The 18,891-nt window shown below is 52.4% G+C and overlaps 1 protein-coding gene across 1 annotated transcript; it reads right to left on the bottom strand.

The window, feature by feature from the left end:
• Nucleotides 1-17,710: 17,710 nt before the first annotated feature.
• On the bottom strand, nucleotides 17,711-18,565 carry LOC126524102 (uncharacterized). The gene has a single exon (XM_050172464.2). It carries the CDS (start codon nucleotides 18,563-18,565, stop codon nucleotides 17,711-17,713), a length of 855 nt encoding a protein of 284 aa, XP_050028421.1.
• Between the last annotated feature and the right edge of the window lie 326 nt (nucleotides 18,566-18,891).

The following is an 18,891-nucleotide window of genomic DNA, read 5'->3' on the forward strand; positions in this document are numbered from 1 at the left end:
CTATTATGCTCGCGAACGTTCTTTTCTACCTCGACGGAGCTCCATTTGCATGGTTCCAGACTCACGAAGAGGAGATCTCGAGCTGGGATCTCTTCAAAGATGAGCTCCGCGACTTCTTTGGCAATCCGTTCGGTCGCCAAGTCACTGCCAAAAAAGCCCTTGCCACACGTGTCCAGACGTCGACCGAGTCCTACGTGTCGTACATTCTCGACGTCTTGGCCCTTTGTACCAAGGCTGACCCGACCATGTCTGAGGACGATAAGGTTAATCACGTCCTCAAAGGCATTGCTGACGACGCCTTCAATTTACTGGTGTTTACAAACGTCACCAGTATCGATGCGATCCTCAAGGTGTGCCGCCGTCTCGAGCATGCTAAAAGCCGTCGGGTGTCCCAGCACATCACGCGCCTTCCCAACACAGCTGCTACATCATCCTGTGACGACCTCTTCCACCAGCCGTCACGATGTGATAACTTGACCCGCATCATTCGTCGTGAAGTCGAATCGGCACAACCGGCGGCCCCTTTATTCACGTCACCTGATCATTCTCCGGTGACAATCTCCTTGATCCAGGCCGTCGTCCGTCAAGAGTTGTCCAACGTCGGCCTGCAATCCATTCGTTCCATACGCTCGGAACCTCTTTCTCCACGCACGTCCCCACCGCGTTCTTCTTAGTCCTTTTACGGCCAGCGCAACCCCTCCGAATGGCGAACCGTGGACTACAAGCCGATCTGTTTTAATTGCCGACGCATTGGACATGTCGCTCGCCACTGCCGCAGCCGCTGGACTTCTCCGATACGCTATTCTCCTGATTACCACCCTCGCCCCTCTATCACGTCCTTTTCCTTCGCCCCTTCTATGCCCGCTCAATCATCTGACCCTGCGACACCTTTGACACGACCCCGCTACTCCCGCTCGCCTTCTCCCTCCCGTCGTCAATCTCGTTCGCCCCCGTCACGCCGTGCTCCTTCTCCGACCTACTCGCCGCACCCCCGACCGGAAAACTAGACAGCGCAGCTTCTGGAGGTGAAGCTGCAATGACGACATTGACACGAAATCCTCGCTTCACCATACCCACGAACAAGAATCTTTTTGACGTTCTAGTCGACAATGTTCCTGTGTGCGCGTTGATTGACACGGGTGCGTATGTGTCCATTATGAGTGCTGCTCTTCGCCGTCGGCTCAAGAAAGTTCTGAGGCCCGCCCCGAACCGAGTTGTACAAGTCGCCGATGGAGGGACTGTCGCCATTGTTGGCATGTGCTCTGCCCGACTCACCGTTGCTGAGAGACACACCATCGTTCTCTTCACCGTCATCGAGCATTGCCCTCAAGAACTCATTCTCTGTCTGGATTTCCTTGCCAATCATTCTTCCCTCATTGACTGTTCGGGCGGCTCACTTCGCCTTGACTTGCCTCTTCTTGCCGGCCCTGTCGACCAGCCTTCAAGCCGCTTGAGCTGCATGCATTTTATTCGCCTACCGCCTCACTCTGTGACACACGTCGACTTGTTGTCCTCACCAGCTGTACCTGACGGTAATTACGTGGTCGCACCAATTCCTGCAGTTATACTTACACATGGTGTTACCGTGCCGCACGCTGTGCTGACAATTACTGGCAACCGCACCTGCCTTCCCCTTGTCAATTTCGCGCTAACCGCGCAAGTTCTGCCTCAGGGGATTTCATTGGCTATAATTAGCCCTTTACAGGATGATGAAATCGAGCCATTCACAGTGGAAGATCGTCACAGCTCAGCCCATACCGTGACGTCACCGCACGGTACTGACGTCGAGATTGAGAAGATGGTTTCCTCTGACCTTACACCTGCTCAAGCTAAAGCTCTTTGCCGCGTTCTTGAAGGCTATCGCGACATTTTTGACTTTGACAATCGACCCTTAGGTCAAGCGTCCGTCGTGACCCATCGCATAAACACTGGCGATGCCAACCCTATTCACCGCCGTCCATATCGTGTTTCTGCGTCCGAACGAGCTGTTATCCAACAGGAAGTCAAAAAGATGCTTGTAAAGGACATTATCGAGCCTTCCTGTAGTCCCTGGGCTTCTCCCGTCGTACTTGTCAAAAAGAAGAATGGAACGTGGCCTTTTTGTGTAGATTATCGCCACCTCAATAAAATCACAAAAAAGGACGTGTACCCTTTGCCACGTATTGATGACGCTCTAGACTGCCTGTACGGTGCCACCTATTTTTCTTCTATCGACTTACGGTCCGGCTACTGGCAGATATCCGTCGACGACATGGACCGAGAGAAGACTGCATTTGTTACCCCTGACGGCCTTTATCAGTTCAAGGTGATGCCTTTCGGTCTCTGTAACGCGCCCGCCACCTCGGAACGAATCATGGACTCTTTACTTCAGGGGTTCAAGTGGTCCACCTGTTTGTGCTATCTGCACGACGTCATCGTTTATTCGCCCACTTTTGACACGCATCTAGACAGTCTTTCAGCGATTCTTGACGTGTTCCGCCGCGCCGGTCTCCAGCTGAACTCGTCAAAATGTCATTTCGCTCGCCGCCAAATCACCGTCCTTGGACACCTCGTGGACGCCCGAGGCGTGAGACCTGATGCGGACAAAGTTCGCGCCGTTACGAACTTTCCTGTTCCGAAGTCTACCAAGGACGTTCGCAGTTTCGTAGGGCTGTGCTCTTATTTCCGACACTTTGTGAAGGATTTTGCGACCATCGCACGCCCCCTTACCGACCTCTTGAAGAAAGACACCCCATTTTCTTAGGGACCTGACCATGCCGCATCTTTTTTGCAGCGCACTACTATCCTCACCACGCCTCCAATTTTGGCCCACTTTGACCCATCTGCCTCAACGGAAGTTCGAACTGATGCCAGTGGTCACGGCATAGGAGCAGTGTTAGCACAACGCCAGCGTGGAGATGATCGTGTTATAGCCTATGCCAGCCGACTTCTATCCCCCGCCGAGCGCAATTATTCAATCACAGAGCGCGAGTACCTCGCACTTGTGTGGGCTGTTGCGAAGTTTCGTCCATACTTGTACGGACGCCCCTTCTGTGTCATCACTGATCATCGCGCGCTCTGCTGGCTATCCTCGCTTAAGGACCCCACGGGACGACTCGCTCGCTGGGTATTGCGCCTGCAAGAATATACCTTCTCCGTGGTATATAAGGCGGGACGCTTGCACCAGGATGCCGATTGTTTGTCCCGCTACCACGTCGATGAACCGGCTGATGCGGACGCCATCGCTTGCGTTTTCTCTGTGTCCCAGTTGCTTGAAATCGGAAACGAGCAACGCCGCGACCCCTCATTACGAGCCCTCATTGACCATCTGGAGTCAACGCCTGGCGACGCCTATCTCCGGATTTTTCTCCTTAAGGAGGGGACATTATACCGCCGCAGTCTCGCCCCTCACGGCCTTGACCTTCTTTCTGCTCGTAATTCCATCGACACCTGCGTTCGACTGTCCTCCAGCAACTTCACGACGCTCCCTTGGCTGGACACTTGGGCGTCTCGCGCACATACGACCGTGTACGACGTCGATTCTTTTGGCCGGGTCTCGCCCGCTCCGTGCGGCGCTACGTTGCCGCTTGTGAGCCTTGTCAGCGCCTGAAGAAGCCCTCCACACCTCCACCTGGATGTCTCCAGCCCATCGACATCCCACCGGAACCCTTTTTCCGTGTTGGTCTAGACCTGCTTGGACCGTTTCCTCTCTCGGGCTCCGGAAATAAATGGGTCGCCGTCGCTACTGATTATGCTACGCGGTACGCAATCACCAGAGCCCTTCCGACAAGTTGTGCTACTGACGTTGCTGACTTTCTGCTCTATGACATCATTTTAGTGCACGGTGCTCCGCGCCAATCACTCACTGACCGTGGCCGCAGCTTTCTGTCGGCAGTCGTCGAGGGCATCCTCCGCTCCTGCTCGACAAAGCACCAGTTCAGCACGTCCTACCACACACAGACCAACGGCCTCACGGAGCGCCTCAACCGGACCATCACCGACATGCTTTCGAAGTAGGTTGCGACCGACCACCACGACTGGGATCTTCCCTTACCATATGTGACGTTCGCATATAATTCATCGCGTCACGACACCGCCGGCTATTCACCATTCTACCTCCTATATGGCCGAGAACCCGCGTTGCCCTTAGACATTTTGTTGCCCTCGGCCACACATTCAGCCACTGAATACGCCCGCGACGCGATCGCACACGCCGACCACGCACGCCAGCTCGCCCGCACCCGTCTCGAGGCCTCACAGGAGCATCAGAGACGCCTCTATGATTGCCATCATCACGACGTGCACTTTACTCCGGGTTCTCTGGTGCTTCTCTGGTCACCCATTCGACGGGTGGGCCTTTCTGAAAAGCTGCTGTCGCGCTACACTGGCCCATACCGTGTGGTACGACAAGTGACCGATGTCACGTATGAAGTCGTCCCCGCCGACCCCTCAGCGTCATCGTCGGCTACAAGTGACATTGTTCACGTGGCAAGACTAAAGCCATACCACACACCTTTCACCGCGGATGTGTAGATTAAGCACCGGGACGGTGCTTCGACTGCCGGGGGTGATGCTACGAAACAGCCACCACAGTGTGGCTACGCTGACGAAGAGGAAGACGACGTGGACCCGCTTGATATAGCGTCGCCATAGTGGCCTTCCGTTAGCTTCCTCTGAATAAATGTATATAGCATTAGGCTACAGCTACACGTAACAATATTACGTGCATTTGAGAAATATTTAAAAACCTCCACTTTGTCAAAAATTTTCGCAGCAGCACCAGCTCGAACTGGAGGGAAAGACACCGCAGCTCGTTGTAGTAGCTCATATTGAACGCAAAAGAGCGCAAGCAATGCATGGATAGCGACGGTAACAAGTGCAGTACTACAGAAGCATACGTTTGCCGGTCAAGGAGTTTTTTGCCATTTTAAGCACATATTTTATACCTCCATCATCAAAGTTGTCAGCTATCTCCACGGGATGCTTCTACTAGTACCTTCGCATATATAATCATTTAAATGTAGCACTGAAAGCCAAAGAACAATATGCAACAAAGCGCTTCCACTTAGAATAATGTTTCAGCATTTACAAACAATACTGCACGCCTAGCTGTGCATGCTGTTTAATATATAAGCATGCACTATTTCCTGAAATTTATGCATGCTCCATTTACTGCCAGTGACCAGCTTATACCCAATAATTTCGCTTATTTTTCACCATCTGCTTGCACTGAATATCCCACAGGCATTCTAAGTTAAGCTACCAGAATAACAATCAGCTAGCCTAAGTTACCTAACTGAACAAAATCATTGTAAAATTTGTGACGAAATCTCAGAAGAAAAGTATTTACTATTTCATTAAAGGGAAATGGTTACATAATAAAGTTTCCACATTCTGAAAATGAAAAGGAAGATAAGGAGTAATACCACACCAATACAAAGACATAAGCACCGAATAATGGCACACGCTAGTTCAATTAAATTTTAAGCAGAAAAGTTTCTTAAATAACCTCATTAGGAACTATCCCGTTTTCATTCTAAAAGCACTGCATCTTATGATAAAGTACGAAAATAACGACCAAATAAGAAAGAACAAGCCTGGGTGTGTCCATGTGAATACAAGGATAGAATGTTGGGCAAGTTGGTACGGTACAATCTTGGATTGTAGCACGAAGTGACACGGACACAGACTAGAAGCAGACAGGATGAGCGCCAACTCTCAACTATATTTTTATTGAAACGAAGAACGTATATGTATAGGTGATTGCAAAAAACCGCAGCATAAGAACATGACAAAGTATGAAGACATCAGTTAAACATATCAGGAAGTATGGAAGTGAAAAAAGGAAACAGCAAAAAGACACTACTTCAGATTACCACACGTGTTGTGAAGATACTGAAACTCGCATTCTAACAGAGATAAAGGTGCATGGCTAAGGCTAGTCTCTCGTAATTTTTTAATGTGGAATGCCTCGATTATTTCCCATGTGGTTTGGCATTTGGGTGTTGAAAGAACTTTTGTGTCTTGAAACAAAGGTTTGCAACTGTAATTGAAACAATGTGACGCTAGATATGAAGCATTAGGGTTGTTAAGTGAATGTTTGTGTTCTTTTAGTCTAATATTGAAGCACCTGCCGCTCTGTCCAATGTAAGTCTTCCCACACTTGAGAGGAATCTGAAACTATACCAGTGTTACAAGGCACAAAAGGCGACACATGTCTAATGCCACAATCATCTTTTCTTTTTTGTCACCCTGTTCAAGTTTCCTATTTCTCATAGGGCACATGGCAGAGATCTTGCGGGGCCGTGAAAACTTTATCGACATCATATCTATTGGCCCCGTTCCGTAAACCATGGTTAATCTATGTAGTACACAGCGGCGGCGGCATGAGGTAGGCGACACCCCTTCGCATTTGCCGCAACAGTTTTTCAAATCACTTAGGTAAGAGTCAACGCGCACACTGCATTAAGAATCGTGCTGTACCGCACAGCTACAGGTTAATTACTCATACTTTGAGGGATATACGCGAGTCGTTTTCTCCGGATCCTGTATATGTCGCTGATCTGAGGAGCTCGGACTTTCCTGAGTAAATGCGGTTTATTTATTGCACCACGCACAAAGGCGTGTTCGGAGATACGACGCTCTCAAACCGTTCCCTCAAGTCTCTTTCAAACCCCCGCTTCACGAGTTCTAGTTTAGGTAATTTACGGCTGTCTCGAGCTATAGTCATGTTCCCACGGACTACGAAGCTCCGCAATCTCTGACCGCGGCGTGCGCCGTCTAACACGGAGAGAGCAGGTAAGGCAGACTAAATGCGTGCGATATACATTGCATACACCATGACCTCCCATAATCCACATAGTATCACGCACGCACATTCAACGTTAAACGTTGCGGTTTTAACTAGCAAATGCTAACACGTGTTCAACCAAATAAATACTAAAATATTCTTCGTGACCACCTTTAGGTTTGTTTTGCCTTCGGTTGTACCCCGAGGAAGCGGACACGGACGTATCACATTTGCAGTAAATACAAACGGAAGACAACTCAAAGATGCGCGATAACACTGTCGAACGCACAGGAAGCGAGAGCGGAAGCGAGAATGCAACCGAAAAAGCGAGGGTCGCCAGGGCCATGGGTCCGTGATAAAGCGAGCTTTGTCCCACTGACCGTAAGCTACGCAGCTAACTGAATTAGTCGTGTATGTACTTCATCGCTTGGAAATTATGCACATACCCAAATTGAACACATTTAGACGCTGGAGAAGGGACGCCGGAATGCTTACCTCGAACTGGATAACGTACGATGTTATCCGTACTTGCGAGTTTCAGCGCACCAAAATAACACCTGAGATTTCTTTTATATTGTACACGTATTTCGCCCTGCTTAGATCCTCCCTTTCTGAAGCGCCAATGGGCCGAAGAAGCTTTCCAGGTCTTTGATTTTTTGGAAACCGTGCCTCAACACAACGGATAGAGGAGGGCCTATTGTGGCCTATGCACCTTCGCTTGCGGACAGCTCGTTTTGTACTACTCAGTTCGTACCAAGGCTGCGATGGGGGCGCTGGTGACGGGTTTTTCCGCAGTGCCGCCTGGGTATAGTCTGAGGTCTTTGCCGGCACGTCTAGGGACAAGCGCATATATTACGAGCAAGGAAACTTCTCTTCCGGTGATAACTAGGCAAAATCACATATTCAAGGAGCAAGAGCCCCCACATTTTCTCTCGCGCACCCGCTCTTGCTCGTGCCTGCGCACAAGCCTCGGCCGATTCATGAAATGCCGCGCCCCGCTGTGCTCCCTAGCCATTGCAAAGTCGCAACCGGGCCACTGTATCTTGAAAGCCATTTGCGACGAGAACAGAGTCCGCCGCGCGCTGTGTTTTTGCGACTTTGTTCGCGTTGATACGAGACGCAGCACGAAGGTCAGTCCGCTTGCTGCCGCTACCGCGCTTCTTCACTCCAGCATTTTGATTGCTACTTTCCGTGATCATTGAGTGAGATGTGTTGATGTTTGCTTGTGCGCGCACAACACCATGCTTGTTGATTTAGTTAGTATAGCTATGTTTATAAGTTTATACAGCCAATAAAGATACTATCCTAACTTCGTACAGCTAGCACAACATGAATTCGCCAACGCAATCGATGCGTCGCCATTCGGGCGAAACTGCGACATTTTTTTTATCGTAGAAATCACGCATGGCTTACTTTTCCGGCTGGTCGAGGTTGTCGAAGTTGTCGGCATTCTTGTGGTCGTTGTAGTCGTCTTTCTAGTTGAGGTCGTGGTAGTCCTGGTAGGCGTCTTTGTTGGAGTGGTCAATGGACTTCTCGAGTCTCCGGTACTCTTGATCCTTGTATTTGACGACGTTGTGGACACCGGTCGCAGCACACCTACGGCGACACATTAATCCAACCGTGAACACCGCGTTTCTCGTCCGATACATGGCACTTCTCACGTATGATGTGAGTCATGATTATATTCACTCGATTGTAAGATTGTCTTTTAATATAAGTTCCGTTTCAAGGGTCCGTAGGCTTGTTTTATATTACAGACAGTTTAATGAAGCGGATGATACTGCAATAATACTGACACTTGTACTTATCTTTATCGGGCGACCACGTTTGGCCGCCTAACAAATGTTGTCGCACAGCGCAGGAGGCGCCTGTATGTAAAAGAAGTTTCTGGAATGATATCGATGGTTCCGTCCACTGTCTTTCACCGCAGCTTGTGTAATCTGATTGCACCTATGCGCGAAGCGAATAGTGTAGAACTTTGCGGAAGACACGCGGGTCCCAGCGGTTAATCTGGAACATTCGACGACCGATCTATAAAAGCCGACGCGCTTGACACGCTGATGAGATTTCCGACGATCGCCGACCGTGTTCGCCGCTATCGTTGTGCTATAAGTGTAGCCTGTTTTTGTGTGCACAGGTTCGCCCAATAAAAGCTAGTTTTGTATTCCACCGTATTGCTGCTTTTTTCACCGTCACTACCACGTGACATCTGGCGGAGGTGTTTGTGCGTTCATGTACCGAACGCCCCGGCAAAGCCGCTATCCAAGCTCGAAGCCCGAGGATAGAACCAACATCGCCCAAGACCAGCGTGCCAGCCGCAGACTGCAAGGACTGCCCCCAGAACACGGACTTCTACCTGAGACTACAGAGAAGATCGTGGTCAATGCAACCCCAATGGCTGCCCGAGCGTCCCCCGTTATCCTACAACAACCTCGGGACCCACCAACCTTCCATGGAGCAGCGACTGAAGACCCGGAATCATGGCTGGAGACCTACGAACGAATCGCGACTTTCAACAACTGGGACTCCGACGACAAGCAGCTGCATGTCTACTTCGCCTTAGAAAAACCGCCAGAACTTTGTTTGAGAACAGGGAATCAACCTTGACAACGTGGGACCTGTTCCGTAGCGGCTACCTGCGCACCTTTACAAGCGTCGTGCGCAAGGAAAGGGCAGAAGCTATGCTGGACGCCCGAGTGCAGCTACCAAACGAGAACGTTGCCATCTTCACGGAAGAAATGAGCCGTTTGTTCCGCCACGCCGACCCGGATATGCCCGAGGAGAAGAAAGTCCGCCTACTGATGCGTGGTGTAAAGGAGGAACTTTTCGTCGGGATGGTAAGAAGCCCACCGAAGAGCGTCGAAGAGTTTCTTCGTGGGGCGACGAACATTGAGAAGACACTCGAGATCCGAAACCGGTAATTCGATCGCCGCACGAACTCTGCAAACTACGCCGGGGTTAAATCACTGGCTACGGACGATCTACACGAGACTTTCAGAGCAGTCGTACGAGAGGAGCTTCAGAAGATCTTCCCGTCGTCGCAGCCTCAAGTGGCCTCGATCGCTGACATCGTCAAAGATGAGGTTCAGCGGTCGCTTGGAGTTCCGGAGGTGCAACCTCAATTACCGCAACCCCAGCCCGAAGCGATGACCTACGCCGCCGTCGTACGCCGTCAAGGTCCTCCGCCACGACCGCGCCAGGGCCCTGTAACGCCGCAATTCCGGACATTTGGCGTGCCCCCGACCACCGCCCGCTCTGCTACCACTGCGGCGAAGCCGGCCATGTGTACCGCCGATGCCCATACCGCGACCTGGGATTGCGAGGCTTCGCCGTCAACGCACCGCGTCCTCGGGAAGGCGAACGCCCTCGTGACATCGCCGACTACCTCACCGCTACTAAGTGGAGCTCTCGACGACCGTCGCGTTCACCATCACCAGGCCGCTACCTGTCGCCGCAGCGCCGACCATACACTGGCCCAGCCCGGGGCCGGTCAGCGAGCCTATATCCGGAAAACTAAAAGCAGCAACCGATGGAGGTGCGGTTGCTGTTCGTCTAACTGACGAAGATCCTCCGCCGCCAACGAAGACGACGAAGAAACCATCTAGACGACATAATAACGACACGCCACCATCCCGACGAAATCAGGAAGCCAAGACTACACCGACGAAAGACGACTTCACGACGCGACGTTCCAATTTCAGTTCAACACGACGCAGCCGTGATCCGACGCCAAGACCTAACTGTAACGCAAGACAAAGAACCACCGACCTCGACGTACTTCTCGACGGCCGCGCAGTTACCGCCTTAGTAGACACATGAGCCGATTACTCCGTCATGAGCCGACCCATCGCCGCCCAGTTGAGGCAAGTTAAGACTGCATGGGAAGGCCCTCAAATTCGCACCGCTGGAGGACAGCTGATTACGCCGACTGGAATCTGCACGGCAAGAATTACCGTTCATGACCGGACTTACCCTGCCACCTTCGTTATCTTCCAACAGTGTTCACGAGACGTCATTCTCGGCATGGACTTCCTGAATCAACATGGCGCAGTCATCGACCTGAAGTCGAAATCGATAACGATGTCGCAAGATCAAGCGATACCGCCGGCGAGCTGTCGTAGTCACCACGCCTTGAGTGTGCTCGAAGATCAAGTGAGCATCCCGCCGAGCTCCAACATTATTATTTCCGTCGGCACCGAAACACCCGCTGACGTAGAAGGCGTCATCGAGGGCGACCAACATCTACTGCTCGACCATGAAATTTGCGTCGCAAGAGGGGTCGCTCGACTCCACGGAGGGAAAGTGGCAGTTATGCTAACCAACTTCAGCCAAGAGTTCAAGCACATCAACAAGGGCACGAAAATCGCCTACATCGAGGAAATTGTGGAAACCAGCAATCCTCTCGGATTCAGCCGCATCTACCCCGATGAGCATAGTCCCCGAACCAGACTTCTACGTGAACCCAAGTCTTCCTATGAGTAAGCAGCAACAGATCAGAAGTCTTCTCCGACGATACAAAGACTGCTTTTCGACGTCATCGAGGATTCGACAAATACCAGTTGCAAAGCATCGCATAATAACCGAAGAGTGCGCTCGACCACTCCGCCTGAGCCCTTACCGAGTTTCGACGCGAGAACGTGAAGCTATTAGGCAACACGTCGACGAAATGCTGCGCGACGACATCATTCAGCCGTCGAAAAGCCCGTGGGCCTCTCCTGTAGTCCTGGTGACGAAAAAGGACGGAACCCTACGCTTCTGCGTCGATTATCTTCGACAGAACAAGATCACGAAGAAGGATGTGTACCCCCTTCCACGATAGACGACGCATAGGATAGACTCTGCAACGCTAAATACTTCTCGTCGATCGACCTCAAGTCTGGCTACTGGCAAATAGAAGACGACGAGAGAGATCGCGAAAAGACCGCCTTCATCACGCCAGATGGCCTCTACGAGTTCAAGGTCATGCCATTCGGACTGTGCTCGGCGCCTGCAACGTTTCATCGCGTCATGGACACATTGTTAGCAGGATTGAAGTGGCAGACGTGTCTTGATTACTTGGATGACGTCGTTGTCTTCGCCAGAAATTTCGACGATCACCTTTGGCGGCTTGCGACAGTGTTAGTAGCCATCAAGTCATCAGGGCTCACTCTGAAGCCAGAAAAGTGCCGCTTCGCTTACGAAGAGCTTTTGTTCCTAGGCCACGTCATCAGCAAATCAGGAGTACGCCCCAACCCACAGAAGACAGCTGCCATCGCGAAGTTCACGCAGCCAACCGACAAGAAGGCAGTGCGCAGATTCCTTCGCATGTGTGCCTACTATAGGCGCTTTGTCAAGGACTTTTCACGCATGGCCGAGCCGTTGCCACGTCTAACTAAATGTGATGTTGAGTTCAAGTGGGAAACGCCGCAGGCCGACGCATTTGAAGAACTCAAACGACGCATGCAGTCGCCGCCGGTACTTGCGCACTTCTACGAGTACGCCGATACAGAAATCCATGCTGACGCCAATAGCCTAGGCCTCGGTGCCGCTCTAGTCCAGAGGAGAAACGGAGTCGAACAGGTGATAGCTTACGCTAGCCGGTCGCTGTCAAAAGCGGAAGGCAACTATTCTACGACCGAAAAGAAATGCCTCGCCATCGTTTGGGCTACAGCTAAATTTCTCCCTTATCTTTATGGCAGGTCATTCAAAGTCGTCACTGACCATCACGCCGTGTGTTGGCTAGCGAATATAAAGGATCCTTCAGGACGACTGGCGCGGTGGAGCCTCAGACTACAAGAATACGACATCACTGTAACCTACAAGTCCCGACGAAAACACTCCGATGCCGATTGCCTATTACGCGCCCCCGTTGACCCGCCGCCGCAAGACGACGAGAATGACTACGCCTTCCTTGGTATGATAAGCGCGGAAGACTTCGCCGAACAGCAACGGGCAGACCCGGAGCTAAAAGGCCTCGTCGAATATTTGGAAGGGCACACCGACGTTGTCCCCAGGGCATTTAAGCGCGGATTATCTTCCTTCACGCTTCAAAACAATCTACTCGTGAAGAAGAACTTCTCACCAGTCCGCGCCAACTACCTTCTTGTTCTCCCGTCAGGACTTCGTCCAGAAGTATTGCACGCCCTACATGACGATCCGACCGCTGGACACCTCAGATGTTGCCGGACACTATCGAGGATACAAGAAAAGTATTATTGGCCGCGCCTGACCGCCGACGTCGCCCGTTATGTCAGAACATGCCGAGACTGTCAGCGACGCAAGACACCGCCGACAAGGCCAGCCGGATTACTACAGCCAATCGAGCCTCCTTGCCGACCATTCCAGCCGATCGGGATGGACTTGCTGGGACCCTTTCCGACGTCAACAACCGGAAATAAGTGGATTGTCGTGGCGACGGACTACCTCACCCGCTTCGATGAAACTAAAGCAGTGCCGAAAGGTAGCGCAGCCGAAGTGGCGAAATTCTTTGTCGAAAACATCCTGCTGCGACATGGCGCCCCAGAAGTCCTCATCACCGACAGAGGAACGGCCTTTACAGCGGAGCTCACCCAAGCCATCCTGAAATACAGTCAGACAAGGCACAGGAGGTCAATGGCCGACCATCCGCAGACGAATGGTCTTACGGAGCGGCTGAATAAGACCCTCGCCGACAAGCTAGCGATGTACGCCGACGTCGAACACAAGACCTGGGATGCCGTCCTGCCGTACGTAACATTCGCTTACAACACGGCGGTGCAAGAAACAACACAGATCACGCCGTTCAAGCTGGTCTACGGCAGGAACCCGACGAAGATGCTCGACGCCATGCTGCCGTACGTCACTGACGAGGAGAACCAGGACGTGGCTACCTATCTCCAGCGCGCCGAAAAAGCCCGACAGCTCGCCCGCCTGCGGATCAAGAACAAGCAGAGGACCGACAGCCGACACTACAACCTCCGACGACGCTTTGTCGAGTACCAGCCCGGCGATCGTGTTTGGGTATGGACCCCGATACGCCGACGAGGACTCAGTGAGAAACTACTGCGACGCTATTTCGGACCCTACAAGGTCATCCGACGTATTGGCGCACTGGACTATGAGGTCGTGCCAGACGGCATTTCGCATTCACAGCGGCGCCGCGCACGATCCGAAGTGGTCCACGTGGTGCGCCTTAAACCCTTTTTTGGACGCTGACGAACTTCCTTATTTTTTGTTTTCTTTGCTACGAGTGCTTCTTCTTTATTACTTTCGTTTGTTTGCAGCATCGGGTCGATGCTTTTCAAGAGGGTGGTAATGACACGTGTACTTATCTTTATCGGGCGACCACGTTTGGCCGCCTAACAAATGTTATCGCACAGCGCAGGACGCGCCTGTATGTAAAAGAAGCTTCGGGAATGTTATCGATGGTTCTGTCCACGGTCTTTCACCGCAACTTGTGTAATCTGATTGCATCTGCAGAGCCGTAGTAAACGAGACGGACACACGTCTTTTCGGTAACAAGATCTAGTTTATTCTGTCCAAAAAGAGAATTGAGCGGGCGCGCGCAGCGCGCCGGAAGTAGCGAGGGCTTTAGAGAGAGAGAGGAGAAAAGAGGGAAATGGAGCATAGAGAAGTGCGGTGCGCGGACCTAGTGCGAAAGGAAAGCAGTAAACAAAGTAATAAGAAAAGGGAGCTCGCGCACGACGTTCGGCACAGTGAGTCGGATCATGTGTCCGTGTGCCTGGTGTCCAACACTCGCGAAGGTCCGCTTACGGGAGGCCCGCGGGACGCCCCGCGGAGTTGTTTATGGCTGCGGGGGTGGTGCGCAGCTCCATCGCCGCGCCGCTACAGATTGCTCCCCCCTTGGAGAGGAAGCGGAAGCGACGAACGATGCTCACAATACACAAGTGGCAGCCCAGTGCACGCGACGAAGAGGTGACGAACCGCGCACTTGCAAGGCGGAGTCCGCATGTCCCGGGAAGGCGAGATAATTAAGCGCGGCTGCCTCGCTGAATGCTGGCTTGAGTCGCTCAAGCGCGATCGTATCCCGTGTCCCATTTACGTCGACGACGAAGTTAGAAGGAAAACGTTCTAAAACGGGGAATGGCCCGAGGTAGTGGGGCTGAAGCGAGCCGCGCACGGGGCCGTAACGCATAAAAACATGTGTGGCTGTCTGCAAGTCTGAAGTGATGTACACTGCACGGGGTTTGTTAAGACGTGTAGGCTGCGGACGGAGGTTTCGGAACGCATCGCGAAGCTGGTCGACGTACTCGCTTGCTGTTACAGAGGAGGTGAGGGTCTTTTCTTCGAAGAAGTCGGCTGGCAGGCGAAGCGAGGTGCCGTAAACAAGCTCCGCAGTAGCGCAGGAGAGGTCCTCTTTGAAGGCAGATCGAATTCCGAGAAGCGTGAGCGGAAGTCTGTCAACCCACTTGTTTGGGCAGCCGTGCGCTGTGAGTGCTGCCTTGAGATGGCGATGAAATCTCTCGACGAGGCCATTTGTTTGAGGGTGGTAGGAGGCAGTTCGCAAGCGTGCTGTTCCGAGAAGTTGAAGTAGCTCCGTGAAAAGGGACGACTCGAATTGCCGGCCTCGATCAGTGACAACTTTCGTTGGACAGCCAAATCGGTATACCCAAATGGACAGAAAAGCTGCGGCGACAGTAGCTGCAGACATGTCGGGGATAGGTGTCGCTTCGGGCCAGCGGGTAAAGCGGTCGACACATGTCAGAAGACAGCGATAGCCTTGGCATGGGGGTAGCGGGCCGACAATGTCGACGTGCACAACGGAGAAACGTTCGTCGGGTTGCAAGAAAGGCTTTGTAGGGGGGACAGGGTACCGCTGAACTTTCGCGCGCTGACAAGGTGCGCACGAGCGGACCCAGTCCCTGATATTTGCGTTCATGCCCGGCCAGACGAAGCGTGATGAGACAAGCTTTTGAGATGCGCAAATGCCTGGGTGTGCAAGAGTGTGATATGAGTGAAATATTTGCTTGCGGAAAGAGGTGGTTAGGTAAGGCCGAGGTGTGCCCGTGGAGGCGTCGCAAACAATTGGCACATCTTCAAAGGTAACTGATTCAAGCTGAAGAGATGTTGACGCGTCACGTAGGTGACGGAGCTCAGAATCACTAGCTTGTTCTGTAGCCAATTCTTGGAGGTTGAAAGGAAATGATGTTGACATAGAGCTCTTGGAGCGACTGCGTGTGATAGCATCCACGCGACTGAGAGCGTCAGCTGGTGAGTTGTCAACGCCGCTGACGTGGCGTATGTCAGTTGACAACTCTGAGATGAAGGCGAGCTGGCGCACCTCACGTTGAGTGTATAATGATTCGGAGCGGCCGATTGAGTAGGTGAGAGGCTTGTGGTCAGTGAAGATTGTGAACGAGCGGCCTTCAAGTAGGTGCCGGAAATGCCTCACGGCGAGGAATATGGCGAGCAACTCACGGCCGAAAACACTGTAACGTGTTTGTGCGGGGGTCATGCGTTTTGAGAAAAAGGCAAGGGGCTGCCACCCACCGTTTACTTTTTGTTGCAGTACCGCTCCGACCGCAGAGCTGGAGGCATCCGTCATGAGCGACAACGGATAGCTGGGGTTGGGATGAGCTAGCAGTGTGGCACCGGCCAAAGCGTGCTTGATAGAATTGAAAGCTTCATCTGTTGTGCTGTCCCAGGGCAGTGCAGTTGACGATTGTTTGCCGCAAAGCAAACGCTCGAGGGGTTCCAGCAGCATAGCACAGTTTCTAATGAATCGGCGGTAAAAGTTTACCAGGCCTAGAAACTGGCGCAGCTTAGTGATTGAAGTTGGCTTGGGGAACTCCATGATGGCTTGCACTTTGTGAGGAAGAGGGTGGATGCCATTGTTATCCAAGCGATGGCCGAGAAAATCAAGTGATGGTACTCTGAACTCGCTCTTGGTAGTGTTGACGACGATACCATTTGCTGATAGGCGCTCAAAAAGCTGATGGAGATGTTGGAGGTGCTCTTGGTGGGATGAGCTTGCCACAAGCAAGTATTCAACGTAGGCGAAAACGAACGGCAGACCACGTGTGGCTGTGTCGATGAACCGCTGTGATGTCTGTGCAGCATTTCGGAGACCGAATGGCATTCTCGAAAATTCAAAGAGGCCAAATGGAGTGGTAATTGCTGTTTTTGGAATGTCTTCTTGTGCGACAGGAATTTGGTGAAAGACTCGCACCAGGTCAATTTTGGAAAATACTGTAGTGCCATCCAGTGCCGACATGAAATCTTGGATGTTAGGCAGTGGGTACCGGTCCGGAATGGTTTTTGCATTCAGGGATCGGTAGTCCCCACATGGCCTCCAATCACCTGATTTCTTGGGGACCAGATGGAGCGGAGACGCCCAGTTGCTGGACGATGGTCGTATAATTCCAAATTCCAGCATGTGTTCGAACTCTGCTCGGGCAATTTTCAGTTTGTCTGGAGCGAGTAGTCGTGGGCGAGCAAATACAGGTGGACCAGTTGTTAGGATGTGATGACGTACATCATGTTGTACGGGCTTTGTCCAGTCGGGTGGTCGTGTGAGGTTGGGGAACTTTTGAAGGAGGCAAGCAAAAGGATCACCAGCAATTGTGGTTGGGGCGACTATAGGCGAGTCACAGGAAACGATGCCATGAAGAGAGAGCAACGTAGCAGTGTCCAGCAGGCGTTGGCGTTTCACATCGACCAGCAGTCCATGGTGGTCCAGGAAATCAGCGCCAATAAGAGCACGGCGAACGTCAGCGACGAGGAAAACCCAACGGAACACGCGGCACAGGCCAAGGTTCAGGGTGAGGGACCACGACTTGTAAACAGGTATCCTGCTACCGTTGACAGCTTGAAGATAGGAGGTCGGCGGTGTAGTTCGGTCGGAACGTTGCGCGGGAATAATGCTGACCTCCGCCCCGGTGTCCACCAGGTACTGCTGGCCTGTGGTTCTGTCCATGACATGAAATAGGCGACTTTTGCTTTGGCCCTGACCGGTTGTCGCCGTTAAAGGTCGGCCGGCTGGTTTCCCTGCCATGCACAAGGACGGAGGCAGTGGCGCGCCTCCTGCCCGAAACGGCGGCGATAAAAGCATACCCGTGGTGGCGTTTGGGACCGGGAGCATTCTTCTCTTGGACACCGTGATCTACTCGAGCTGCGGTACCTTCCGTGACGGGGTGAAGTGCGATGACGCTCCGCAGCACAAACTAATTGTTCAAGGCGATTGCAGAGCACGTCGATGGGAGAAGCGGCGGAGGATGATGTTTGCGGAACTGAACTCGCAGTGGTGCTTGATGGTGTTACGTTGCACACCGCTGGCGTCACCACCTCCATGACTTTGTCCGCCAGGCTTGCCAGGCTGTTGAGGTCCATTACCGTGGCTGTAGCGAGTATCATCTGAACGTTTACTGGAAGGCGCTGCATGAACAATTCCCGAAGGAGGCGGTCGTCGTTTACTGCTGTGTTGCCGCTCATGAGCTGTTGCATACGGCGAAGGAGCTGGCTTGGCCGACGGTCTCCCAAGTCCTCTGCGGAGAGCAACTGCTGCATGCGGGCTCGCTGCGATGTTGTTGTGCGCTCGAGAAGTGCAGCCTTAAGATCACTGTATGGAGTGGCGGAAGCCGGTCCAGAAAGCAGGTCGGCAACTTCTGCAGCAGTAGGCGACAGTGCCGAAACAACTAGGTGGTACTTGCGTTGTTCCGTGCGAACGCCAGAGAGAATAAATTGCGATTCCGCTTGAAGAAACCAAACGGCAGGGTTTCGGTCCCAGTATGGTGGGAGTCGGATGGAAACCGCAGAGACGTCTTGTTGCTCGGTCGTGCCAGTAAGTTCAGTGTCTGGTTGCATCTCGTTGCTGTGCATGGCTCCACAATAACTTCGGCAGTGCCGCGAAGACAACTACGGGTCACCACTTTCTAGAGCCGTGGTAAACGAGACGGACACACGTCTTTTCGGTAACAAGGTCTAGTTTATTCTGTCCAAAAAGAGAATTGAGCGGGCGCGCGCAGCGCGCCGGAAGTAGCGAGGGCTTTAGAGAGAGAGAGGAGAAAAGAGGGAAAAGGAGAATAGAGAAGTGCGGTGCGCGGACCTAGTGCAAAAGGAAAGCAGTAAACAAAGTAATAAGAAAAGGGAGCTCGCGAACGACGTTCGGCACAGTGAGTCGGATCATGTGTCCGTGTGCCTGGTGT

This window comes from Dermacentor andersoni, chromosome 3 (genome assembly GCF_023375885.2).
Source record: "Dermacentor andersoni chromosome 3, qqDerAnde1_hic_scaffold, whole genome shotgun sequence".
Lineage (NCBI taxonomy): Eukaryota > Metazoa > Arthropoda > Arachnida > Ixodida > Ixodidae > Dermacentor > Dermacentor andersoni.